The sequence below is a fragment of the Poecile atricapillus genome, chromosome Z (assembly GCF_030490865.1).
Source record: "Poecile atricapillus isolate bPoeAtr1 chromosome Z, bPoeAtr1.hap1, whole genome shotgun sequence".
Taxonomy (NCBI): domain Eukaryota; kingdom Metazoa; phylum Chordata; class Aves; order Passeriformes; family Paridae; genus Poecile; species Poecile atricapillus.
In genome coordinates this window covers 136,396,409-136,408,668 of record NC_081289.1, presented here as the reverse complement: position 1 = coordinate 136,408,668, position 12,260 = coordinate 136,396,409, and the positions used below count along the sequence as shown (strand labels likewise).

At 53.9% G+C, this 12,260-nt stretch overlaps 1 protein-coding gene across 2 annotated transcripts in view; it reads left to right on the top strand.

The window, feature by feature from the left end:
• Positions 1-117: 117 nt before the first annotated feature.
• The window catches only part of TLN1 (talin 1), a 34,588-nt gene continuing 22,445 nt past the window's right edge, over positions 118-12,260 (top strand). For both annotated transcript variants that reach the window (XM_058864158.1, XM_058864157.1), the window contains exons 1-11: positions 118-240; positions 6,362-6,525; positions 8,774-8,871; positions 9,107-9,236; positions 9,457-9,609; positions 9,879-10,021; positions 10,412-10,539; positions 11,012-11,072; positions 11,345-11,449; positions 11,756-11,911; positions 12,135-12,236. In XM_058864158.1, coding sequence (XP_058720141.1) covers positions 6,396-6,525; positions 8,774-8,871; positions 9,107-9,236; positions 9,457-9,609; positions 9,879-10,021; positions 10,412-10,539; positions 11,012-11,072; positions 11,345-11,449; positions 11,756-11,911; positions 12,135-12,236 — 1,206 coding nt within the window. In that variant the 5' untranslated portion in view covers positions 118-240; positions 6,362-6,395. The remainder of the gene's footprint in view (positions 241-6,361; positions 6,526-8,773; positions 8,872-9,106; positions 9,237-9,456; positions 9,610-9,878; positions 10,022-10,411; positions 10,540-11,011; positions 11,073-11,344; positions 11,450-11,755; positions 11,912-12,134; positions 12,237-12,260) is intronic.

Genomic DNA, 12,260 nt, shown 5'->3' with positions numbered 1-12,260 from the left:
CGGGGCGTCGGGCCGGGTCGCGCGGGTACGGAGCAGCGCTGTCCGTGGGAGAGGGATACCCGTGGCACGGTGTCCGGGCGGAGCGCAGCCCCGGGGCACCGCGCGGGGCCGTGCCGTGTCACCCGGCGGCGCGCCGTGTCCCGGCGCATGCGCGGCGGGGGGGGCGGGAAGCGGGCGGTGCCGCCCGCTCAGCTCCCCTCAGCGTCGCGGGGCCGCCGCGCTGCTCCTGCCCGCGCAAAGGTACGGGGACGGGGGACGGAGGACGTACGGTGTCCCGGTAACCGGGGAGGGGGGGCTGCGGAGTGGGGTCCTGCGGACCGGCAGCTCCCTGGCTCTCGGGGGGCTGCCGGAAACGGATGTCCTGGGGACCCTGCCCCGCACCCCGCCCGGTAAATGGCGGGGAGGCAGGGAGGAAGCAGCTTCCCGGTTACCGGGTTTCTCTGCTCCAACCGGGGCTTGTCCACGGGGCTGCGGTGACCCGGGGGCTTCCGGGGTTTCCTCTGAGTTTGGTGCGTGCCCAGATGGCCCCTGGAGCCGGCGCCACTCGAACACCGACGCCCACCGGAGGCTCCGGGGCAGCACGGGCTGGCGCGGCCACGTTATCCCCGGCCACGTTATCCCCGGCCCTGCCTTTGCCCTGCCCAGGTCCGGGCCTGGGGTCCGCCCCGGCCAGGCCCGGGCCAGCATCCCCACCTCGGGGGTCCTGGGGGACCAAACTGGAGAATCCTGGCCGTGGCCAGCCGTCCGTGGACCGTGGGGCAGCCTTTGAGGCAGGCCAGGCGCAGCTTTTTCCCCGGCACCCCGCCCACCCTGCCGGGACGTGGGGAAAAGCGAGTGGCAAGGGTGTCTGTGTCCTACTGCGTGGTTTTGGGTGGGGACACGAGAGCACAACGCTTCCCAAGGCTACACCGAAGCCGGGGAGGTCACCGCAGTATTTCCCACCAGGACAGACAGCTGGCCATAGGACCCGGGATGGGGCGCTGGGGTGGTTCCCATGCAGGGTGGGACTGGCCCTAATCGGAGGAGGTCTGGGGTCCCCACCATGTCCCGGACCACACAGGGGAAAACAGTGCCCTATTCTCTGCCTGCTCCCTGCCGGATCCTGCCTGAGCCCCTGCAAGCTCCCCATCCCTTTGAATCTGCCGGCAGGATGTCTACATGCTTCTGCCGTGGCTTCATCGCTGGCTGTTAGACCCATATTTGGTAGCAATAATTGTTTACTCCCTTCTCTCTCCCTGAACCTCACTGCTTAGAAGGGGAGGGCACATATTTTTGGGATCTTTAGTTTTGCCAAAACCTGTGAGTTCTCCGGTAAAGGGTCCAGACCACCTGCCTCTCCCCAGGTCATGGGGTGAAACCCCTCTAAGTGCTAAGTGAATCTGTGATGATGCATGGGGAGCACTAGCCAAGCTACTCAGTTTGTTTGCTGAATGGCAGCAGCAGGAATCTGGTGCTTCCCAAAGTGACACATCCCATTAGATTTAGGGAAGGGGGAGTAGAAAGGCTGTGGAAAGGAGAAGAGGGTCCTGTGGGGTGCCCTTCTTTTCAGAACTGAGCTTTGCTGGCTGCTGAGTGAAATGACCCCAAAAAGCAGCCATGCGATCTCCTCTCTTTCACTTTGCTGCCTGTCCAGAAACACAGTGCTGAGCAAGTTGCTTGTGGGAAGTGTGGGTGCCTGGATCAGGTCACCCAATGCTTTCCAGAGATCACGACAGCATCCACTGCACCTCAATCCCTGCGTTTGGGATCTTGTGCTAGAGGGCCAGCTTGCTAAGGGTGTAGGAGAGGCTGTGGCTGGAGTCCTTCTGGCCCCCATGCCTGCCTTTGTCATGGGCAGTCTAGAGGTGCCATGATTTGTGTTCCCTGCCTTTGGAGGTCAGGAGATGCCCAGCAGGAGCAGACAGGATGTGAGATGTGTGTGAAATGGGGGCAGTTAATGGTCAGAGCTCTTCAGCTCTGTGCCTGTGAGCAGGCAGGCAGGCTGCGGCTGTGATCCTCCAGCCCAGCTGCCTGGCCCCTGCCCATTTCCTATGCAGAGCAGGGCTGCCCTCCCTGCAGGAGTGAGAGGATGCTCCTGTCCTAGCCATGGGTAACAGTGGAGTGGTCACAGGGATGCTGTGTCTGGCCTTGACAGCTAGTCATGCTCTCCAGGAGCAAGCCCAGCCTTAGCTGGAAGAAACTGTCCTCCCATCTGACGTGGACATGCAGCTGGGAAAGAGGAACTGGGCTGAATGGTCTCAGCAGTGTGTGACACTAAACCGGCTGAGACTGCTGGCTCAATCTTCCCATTGGTGCAGGGCTGAGCACTGTCTACCTCAGTGCCTGCTGTGGCAGTATATACTGGTCCCGTACTGGAGAATGCAGGAGAACAGCCAGACCCTAGTCTGGCTTCTTACCAGCTTAATTTTTGACCCTGTTGATGGTGCTGGAGTACACATGCTGACATGCCAGCCAAACCACTGCTGCAGGCATTGCATTTTGGTGGCCTGGTGTCTTCCTGGCTGTGCCAGTGACTGTACTGACTGGGCTGTGCCTGTGGAAAACCCCTACACTGGGATGGTTTGCAGCTGATAAAGCGTCCTGCAGCCAGCTCCCAGTCCAGGGCTGGTCTGCAGTGAGGCCTTTCCTAGATGAAATTTGGTACTGCCATAAAAAAAGAAGGAGAAAACCAAACCCCATGACCAAGCTTCTTTCAGAGTACCCCTTAAGCAATAGCATAATAAAAATGGCAGAACTGTTGAATCTGAAGATTTGCAGCTTGTTCTGGAAACTCATCACAAATGTTCCGGCTGTCTGCAGTTAAATTTTGGTTGAATTTTTTTGTCTTTTAAGGCACAAACCCTCCCCTGTAACCTTTACGTCAGCAGTGAACTCGTCTGACAAAAATACAGCAATTCCATCACGTGACCAAAAACTCACTGTCAGTGGTCCCTGGCAATGACACGGTGGTTTCTTGGGTCACACACTGCTGTCTGCCCGCAGCCCTGCCTGCACTGATCCTGCCCTCAGGCAGAGCCTGGAGGCCTTCACCACGTCTTGGTTTTGCTCACCTTGCCTTGGTTTTGCTCACCTTGCGTGGGGTGAGATGGAGGAAGCCACAACAGCTCCTGAGGGAAGTGGTGGGACCCCATCAAGGTTACTCCCTCCCCCTCCTCATCTTGGGATTGGTTCAGAAGTGTGCCCATGGTTCAAAAAGGGTTGCACACAGCTTGTTATAAAATGTAGAAGTGTGTAATCCAGCTGCTCCAGTGCTTTATCTGACTTTGCATACTGACAATGTGATTGAGAGTAGTAGGTTTGACTGAGAATGCATTTGTTTCTCTGGAGGTGAGCCAGCAAAAATTTGATGTGTGTTCACTGAGACTTGATTTGTTTGGGTTTTTTGTTTTTTTTTTCTTTATAGGGGGACAGCTTGAGTTTCACTGTCCTTTTTCTTTTTTCTGGTTTGCACTGCCAGGCTCCCACGCTGTCTCGTTTGTTACATCTACTCCAGATTTTCTCTCTCCACATGGTTCCTGGAGGGGAGAGGTCTGTAGGGGCTGAGCCCTTCATTGATGCCCTCGCACCAGGGAGCAGATTTGCAAACCTTGTGTGATTGGTTGCCACATTTGCTGACAAACCTCAGCCCAGTTTGAGGAGGTGTTCTTTTGCAGCAGAGTGTTTCTGCTTTAGACACTGCTGTCAGCAAAGTTCAGCTGCTAGAGCCTGGACTCTTTCCATAGGATATGGAAATTGAAGTGAACCATCTCCCTTTTCTATGAGGTCTTCCCTGATGTTATCAGCATCTTCCCTGCTGAGCTCTTGTCCTGGGGTGACAGCTCTGTAATTTTTTTAATGTTTGGGAGGAGGAAGGCTTGAGCAGCTGTCTTCTTATGGGGTCTTGGAAAGCACAGTGACCCCTGTGAAGAGTGGTGCCTCTGGTGCAGTGCTTGGTTTTGGGTGGCTTTGTGAGGGCAAGAAGCAGATGCAGAAATAGTGGCAGATGTCCTGGCTCCTCTCAGTTCCTCTCTACTGTCCGACATCCTCCACTCCTTCCCCCATAGTCTCTGACCTTGTCTTGCCAGTGACATGTTCTCCTTTTCCGGCAGAGGGATGGAAAGCAGCTTTATGCTCAACTTGAGAATATTTTTAGATGTAGAGAAGTTGGCCTGGTGACCGCAGCAGCCCGCCCTGCATATAAAATACTTGGAAAACCCTTTCCGTGACAGAGTGTTCCTCGTTTGTTCAGCTCCACAGCTTTGCTAGTGCTTCTGGATAGATGGCAATGGCACAGGCGGGTGCCTCTGCCACCTCCTTCCCTCCGATGATGGGCTCCCTCACTCCGGAGCTGAAGTGCATTTCATTCCTCAGCAGCAGAGACAGTGGGGGCCACGGGCCTCCGCAGAAACATTGCAGAACGGCTCAGGAATGCAGAGCTGGAGCCGCTCCATGTGCTGGCGGAGGCGGCACGCTCCTTGGTCCCTGCCTCCCACCCTGCACCACCAGTGTGGCTTTATGGCTCTGCAGGAGCAGGGCCCCTGCTCTCTGACTTGCTCTTGGCCAAAACTGGACACAGATCCTGCCCCTAGGCTGCTCAGGTCTGTGTTCGGGAGCAGCCTGCACTGGTATACCCCCTCCCAGGGGTACTGGAGCTGGCAGCGCCAGGCAGGGATGCACAGACTCACCAAGTGCTGCTGCACTGTGAGGAAAGCTGCCAGCACATTTTACCCAAGAACCTTCCCAGGCCACACTGAGGATGCAGGATCAGCTTTCCCTGGCAGCCATAATAGGAAGTCTGGTAGGGGCAAATCAATCTGAAAAAATAAGCAGATGTGCATCCCAACAGTGCTCTTGCATCTTCCCATCACTGGAGTTTAAGGACAAGGCAGCCTGGGTCAGCAGAGCTGGGGACTCCCTCTGTATGAGCAGAGTCTCAGGGAGGGGAAAAGGCATGTCACTGCTGGAGAGTATTGGGTTGGGACCAGACAGGGACAGGGAATGCTGAGAAGGGCATGGAGCAGTCGGGCAGGAGCAAGGGACTTGGTAGAGACCCCGAGGTGTTTGGCAACCTGGGAAAGCACTGAATGCTGTTTCACGGTGGGTAGACACAAAGGGAAGGGCTCTTCCAAACTGCATCAGGGAAGTGGGGCGCTTATGTATGACCTCCTTTTAATTTTATTACTTCTTTCAGCTTTCACTCTGCAATACAACTATTGCAGTTCTGATTAGGTGTTATTAAAGCTGATGTTTTGGAGCTGTGTTGAGAGGCATTTGCTCTGAAGGTGTGCTATGCAATCCTTTAAGTCTGAACTCTGCAACTACCTGAAAGGAGGTTGTAGTGAGATGGGGGCCAGTCTCTTCTGCCATGCCTGCAGTGAGAGGACAAGAGGAAACAGCATTAAGTTGAAACAGGGAAGGTTCAGATTAGGTATCAGAAAAACGAAAAATGTCACTGTTAAGGTGATGAGGCGTTGGAATAGATTGCTGAGGAAGGTGGTGGAGTCACCATCTCTGGAGGTCTTTAAGAGGCAGCTGGATCTGGTGCTGGGTGATATGATCTAGTGATTTAGGGGTTACTGTGGTGGTGCTACATGGATGGTTGGAGTGGGTGATCTTCCAGCCCTTATGATCTTCCAACTCCAGCTGATCCTTCAAGCTGGACCCAGCTTGAGTCCTTTTTCAGATGGCATGGTGTGGCTCTTGTACGCCCATACAGTGAGATCTGCCATGGGTGGTCCCTTGCCCTCCTGTGCATTGTCCTGTGCCCTGGGTTGGTGCAGTATCTGCTGCCATAGACCCTGATATCATGAGCATTCCTCCAATGTAAGTGGTGCTTTTCCCAGGTAATTGTATTTAATATGTGAATTCAATGCCTGGTGCCCTTATCTTGCCTCCCTGTGCACCTTCAGGCTTTTCTGTCCCTCTGTGTTCAGGCTGCCAGCTCAGCACTGTCTGCTGGCAACATGAGGGGTCCTGATAGCTGGAGCAGGACCTCACCAGCTCTGAGTCAAACTTGGTTTTCCTCTTGTGGCTTCTGTGTCATGGTAGGTTTAATTATAACCCCTTCCATCATGCTCTTACAGCTTATCTAGTGTGCTCCCTTATGCTCACTTCCTCTCCTTGGCAGTATCTCTGTGGGGTACTAGCTGCTGTCACACCCACAGGCAAGTAAAATTTTCTTTAGGACCTTAGGACAAGGAAGTAGGGGTCCCAGTGCTGGTCCCAGGGACCTCTCACAGCCTCGCCGGCACAGGCTGCACCCCTTACTTGCCACTGGAAGCTGAGTCCTAGCTTTCAGGTGCTGCTGAAGGCGGAGGGAGCAAGCACACTGCACACTGGTGGGGTCAGCAGTTACAGCTCACCTGTCTGTGTCCTCTGGCAGGTGACGCAGGAGTGGGGACAGCCCAGCCGCCACCATGGTTGCCCTCTCGCTGAAGATCAGCATCGGCAATGTGGTGAAGACGATGCAGTTTGAGCCCTCCACCATGGTGTACGACGCCTGCCGGATGATCCGTGAGCGGGTGCCTGAAGCACAGATAGGACAGTGTAAGTCCATGGTGGAACTGGCTGCCATGCTGCCTTGGCTTCGCTCCTGGCATTTCACTGGTCTTCGTTTTCTTTTCTGTCTGGGCCTCTCTTTCTGGCACTTTCCCAGAGAAGTGATGTGTCAGGGGGAGTGGGGTCCAAGTCCTCCAGTCCAGTTGACATAAGGGTCTGAGCTTCTCAGACTCTCTTCTCAACACCCCAGAAGAACATTCTGTGTGTTTAGAAGTTAGGAAACCACATTTGGAAGTGAAATAACTCTTTAAGCAATTTGAGTCCGCTGCCCTTTCTGTCTTTGCTCTTCTGTCCTACTTGCATTCATCACAACTAGCTAAGGCTTCGTGGGTTTAAACAGTTGCAGGGGTTATGGCAATCATTAATAAACCATTGGAGTTAATTTTTCCTTTCTTGGGATATATATAATCTCCACTGGGTCTGTCTCCCACTGGCAGCTCTCTGCCAGACTCATGCTGGTGCTCCTTTACTTTTCTAGGGTGCCTCAGCTCTAGTATTTCTTGCTGCCACTAGGCTCACAATTTAGCCTATGGCTCATGAGCTCATGATGTGACTCACGCCTACACAGATGTGGCCTCTACTGATGTGCCTATGGCTGGGGGGTTGGAGCTCTGGGACACTGCCTCAGGGGCTCTCCTGAGTCCCTGCAACCCTTGGAAGTGGCTGTGCCACAGAGGAGAGACAGCAAAGTGGAGGTCAAGAGTCGTGGGAAGAGGAGGGGGAGTGCAGCGACATCTGGGAGCAGCACATTCCTTGAGGTTGAAAGGAAATGCTTTCTCACACCATGCCCGGCTGGTCAGCAGTCCAGCAGACCATGGCTTTCAGCTTCAGCAAGGGACTGGATGTCTTTGGATATGCAGGGCTGTAGTGGTGTTGGAAGGAGCATTGCATTTCCTGCTTCTGGGTGTGAGCCAGCCTGTTTATAAAAAAAGCAGCAAGGGGAAGGCCTTAAAGGGAGCTTCTTATTCCTGCGTTCCTTTTCAGTTGCTCACAGCCTTTCTTTTCCTATGTGTTCCTTTCAGCTTTTACTTCTCTTTGCTCTCCTTACACATGGGCACCCTTTTTGAGCTGCCCTGGTTTTTTGTCACCTTTGGGCTGGGGGAGCTTCGGTGTAAGTTTCCATCTCTGGTCTTACTCTGTCTCAGGAAGTGCCTCTCCCCGCCCAACCCACGGATCTGGGGCAAGTAGCTCCGTTTTCAGTGCTTTGGATTTATCCTCTTGGAATTTGCTTTGAAAACAGATTGGGTTTTTGTTATTGTTTTTTTTTTTTTTTTTACTTCCAAAATAAAATGGCAAGCTTTCATGATTTTTCTGCTCCCTGTTCAGTGGGTTCCTAACAGCAGTGTTGGCCAGGCAGGCGCAGGGCGGCTCAGGAATTTGTCCCTCCCCAAAGAGAGCTGCCAACAAGATGACGAGTTATAAACATAGCCAACCAAGACAGCCTGCGGCGCAGGATTGTTGCAGAGGTGGAGAAGGACCTTTCCAGGGCAAAGTCAGGCGTGGTCCTCGCCTCTTGCTTCATGAAAACAGGCTTGTCCCTGTGTGCCCAAGCTGAGGAGCCACTGCCCAGGCTCCAGCAGCAGCCCTTTCACCAGGTACTCTACCCTGAGGGAGCAGGATTTGGTGAATGAGATCTACTCACCACCTCTGAAATTTTGTAAGCCTTGAGCCTGATCTCCTTTGGCCTCCTCCTCTGCAACAAGAGGAGTCCTTGCTGCTCTAGTCCCTCACACCAAGATTCCATCATTAAAGTTGTCTCTCTGTATCTTTTCAAACTGTATTGAGATGTTCTTTTCAAAGTGAGAAGATGCAGACCCTACCAGAGAGTATAGAGAGTACTCAAAGTGTGGATTGCCTAGATTTTATAGACCAGCTCCCAGCACCCTTCCTGGTGATCTCCAGCATTTTACTGCCTTATTTTCACTACTACTACACATTGCACTGGAGATCTCAGAGAGCTGTCAGCCACAACTGCAAGCTCTTCCTTCTGTTGTGTCTGTCAGTTCCAAGTTCAAGACTGCGTAGGCATGCTGCAGATGATTTTTTCCATAGATAACTGTGGTAAAACCTCAGAGCATGCATGCCAGCTTTGTTGCCCACTCCTTAGGTTTAGGCTCCAGTGTTCACAGGGCTGCTGAGCTTCATGCACTAGTGCATATCCCTGGGCACAGAGTGGCATTGTGGTGGCCCTGTGCTGGTCAGGACTACCCTGTCAGAGACTTTACCTGTTTTTCAGCCAATGATTTTGGGCTCTTCCTCTCGGATGAAGACCCAAAGAAAGGAATCTGGCTGGAGGCTGGGAAGGCTCTGGACTACTACATGCTTCGCAATGGGGTAAGTATCCATCCCACATCCTTCCAGCTGCATCCTTTGCTCTGTGGTTGGATGTCTCGCTCACAGCGTGGAGGTGGTGTGGATGCCTGCCGTGCTGCCTTGCATTGTGCCCTGAAGCACGCCCTGTCACCTCCACAACTGCACCAGGCAGGGGGGGAGCTGTTGGCCTGACGGTGGGATGTGGGTGCCCTGCACTGGTGGCACTGCTTGTAGCTGTGCTCCGCTGTGTCTGCAGGATACCATGGAGTACAAGAAGAAGCAGCGGCCCCTGAAGATCCGCATGCTGGATGGAACAGTGAAAACGGTGATGGTAGATGACTCCAAAACTGTCACGGACATGCTGATGACAATATGTGCCCGGATTGGTGAGGACAGCAACAGGGGGCAGAAGGGAGGTGGGGAGAGAATGGCAGAAACTGACAGGCTTCTGGGGGAGCAGCAGCAGCAGCTCTGTAGCCTGGCAGCAGGGGTGTCTGAGGGGTGCGTGACACTGGGGAGGGGACACTGCTCTGCACCGCTGCATTGCTCCATGCTCTGTGTTTGGCAGAACAGTCCTGCTGAGTTTGGTTCTTTGCTCTCCTGCAGGCATCACCAACTATGATGAGTACTCACTTGTACGAGAGATCATGGAAGAGAAGAAGGAAGAGGTTACTGGCACCCTTAAGAAGGACAAGACCTTGCTACGAGATGAGAAGAAGATGGAGAAGCTCAAGCAGAAGTTGCACACAGATGATGAGTGTAGGTGCCTGGATCTGCTGGGAATGGGGTCAGCCGATGGCCTTGGGAAGGGGAGCAGGAGGGACCCCTATGAGAGAAAGAGGATGTGGATGAGGCAGTATGTGCCCACATTCCCTGGAATATCTCCTGCCTGGGGGCCCAGGGCAGAAGGGTGAGAGCTGGCATGTGTCAGGCAGACATTCGTTTCTCACTCAGCATAAGCAGCTCCAGGGCTGGAACCAGCCGTGCCTTGGTGCCTGTCCCTGCTCACACCCTGACATTTTCTGCAGTGAACTGGCTGGATCACGGCCGGACCCTGCGTGAACAAGGCATCGATGACAGTGAAACACTGCTGCTGCGACGCAAGTTCTTCTACTCTGATCAGAATGTGGACTCAAGAGATCCTGTGCAGCTCAACCTGCTCTATGTGCAGGTACAGCTTCCCAAAGCACCTGGTTCCACTGCCTCCCCTGACAAGGCTGGTGGCTGAAGGTTTTGTCAGGAGCCGTGTTGGGGGGTACTTTGGGATTCCCACTTAAGTCCTGGGTAAGAGCTGATGCTGGCAATCCCAGCCCTATCCTCTGTGTACTCCATAGCTCCCCAGGGAATCCCATGTCAGCTCTGTCTGGTAGGAACCATCCTGAAATCTTGAAGCTGTTCCTCTCCTAGGCTTGATGCCTGTAGGGAGCAGCCTGGTTCTACATACTCGTGTTTCTCACAGCCACTTTTAAGTCTGTAAAACATGTTGTGCTTTATATAGAGGAGAGCAGTGACAGGGCTGCGTGGCTGCCCAGCCCACAATGGTGTCTTCTATTCCACACAGGCTCGCGACGACATCCTGAATGGTTCCCACCCTGTTTCCTTTGACAAAGCCTGTGAGTTTGCCGGCCACCAGTGCCAGATCCAGTTTGGGCCATACAATGAGCAGAAGCACAAACCGGGCTTTCTGGAGTGAGTGTCCTGAGGATCCCCTGGGCTTGGCGTGAGGCAGCTGGAGCAGCTTGGCAGCACCCAGCACTACGCTGCCTTGTGAGGCTCTGGGTGCCTCTGGTGCAGCCCCTCTACTCCCCACAGCATAGTGCCCAAGCGTAAGAATCCACACCAGCTGTGAGGGGTGCCAGCCCCCCATCCTGCTTCCTCTGGCAGTCCTGTAACATGCAGTCAGCTGCTGTGGGGGTGGCCCCAGCCTTGACACTGCACAAAGGGCATTCTCAGCACCTTTACCCCACTCTTAGCTAGGGCAACTCCAAGGACAGCTTTCATAGCTGCAGCAATCTCTCCACATTCTTACTGCTTCCAAAAACTTCCAGATTGTGCCCTGGCAGGGGCTTGTCTGAGACTTTGGGTTGGTCTTGTTCATAGTCAAGGACAGACACTGGCTTTGAGCTCTGCTGCTAACACTCGCTTGGCTGTCTCTTGGCAGGCTCAAGGATTTCCTGCCCAAGGAGTACATCAAGCAGAAAGGAGAACGCAAGATCTTCATGGTATGTGCAGTGGGGAGGTTGAGATCTGGACTTTTTGTTCCTCCTCACTAAAGGTTGAGGTGCTCCTAACTGAGGAGGCAGCACTCAGCCGTCTGGTGGGTGAGAAACAGGAGCAGGAGCTGTAGGTGGGCAGATAAGGCAGCTCCTGAGGTCTCAGGGATCAGAGGTGAGGCAGGGGATGCTGGTGGGGTAGGGAGAGCCCAGAAAGGCTGTGCAATGGTGTCAAGGCAGGAGTGTGAAGTTGGTGCAATATTCTGTCTTTGCTGTTGCAGGCCCACAAGAATTGTGGGAACATGAGTGAGATTGAAGCCAAAGTTCGCTATGTGAAACTTGCTCGTTCCCTCAAGACCTACGGAGTCTCCTTCTTCTTGGTCAAGGTAGAGCAGCAGCCCCCTGGGCCCACTTCAGACTCACCAAAATTCTTCAGAATCCATCTGTTGTGTCCAGCTGCTTCCCCTCAACCTATGTTGCTCCACTTTTTTCTGCATCTCCTCTGTTGCATTTCCCTGTGCAGTGCCTTCCGGCTCCTTGGTTCATGCTTTTTATCATTGTCAAGCTACATGTGATAATTGTCATCACAGAAAGTGTGGCTTTGTGGGTGTTCTGGTAGCAGACCTCAGATATCTCTGCCTCAATGGATCCATCCCAGCAATAGCCCACAGCCCTTCTCTTGTGGCCTACAGGAGAAGATGAAGGGGAAGAACAAGCTGGTGCCACGGCTGCTGGGGATCACTAAGGAGTGTGTGATGCGTGTGGATGAGAAGACCAAGGAAGTGATTCAGGAGTGGAGCCTCACCAACATTAAGCGTTGGGCAGCCTCGCCCAAGAGCTTCACTCTGGTAGGCACCAGCACTCATTCCCCATGCCTCCTCCCCGCTGGGCTGCTCTCACTCCAGCCCCTCTCTTGTCTGTTGCTCCATGGTGGCACAGCCTTGCCCTCCTCTGGTGCCTCCCAGCACTTGATTTTGGAGGCTGGTGCTCTGGTGCTTAGTGCATACCAGAGGAGCTCAGGATGGCTGCCAGTGCCCTGCTCTGGTGCTACCCTGTGCCTTGCTGTTGCAGGATTTTGGAGATTACCAGGATGGTTACTACTCAGTGCAGACGACGGAAGGGGAACAGATTGCCCAGCTGATTGCTGGCTACATTGATATCATCCTCAAAAAGGTGAGGCTATGCTGAGAAGGGCAC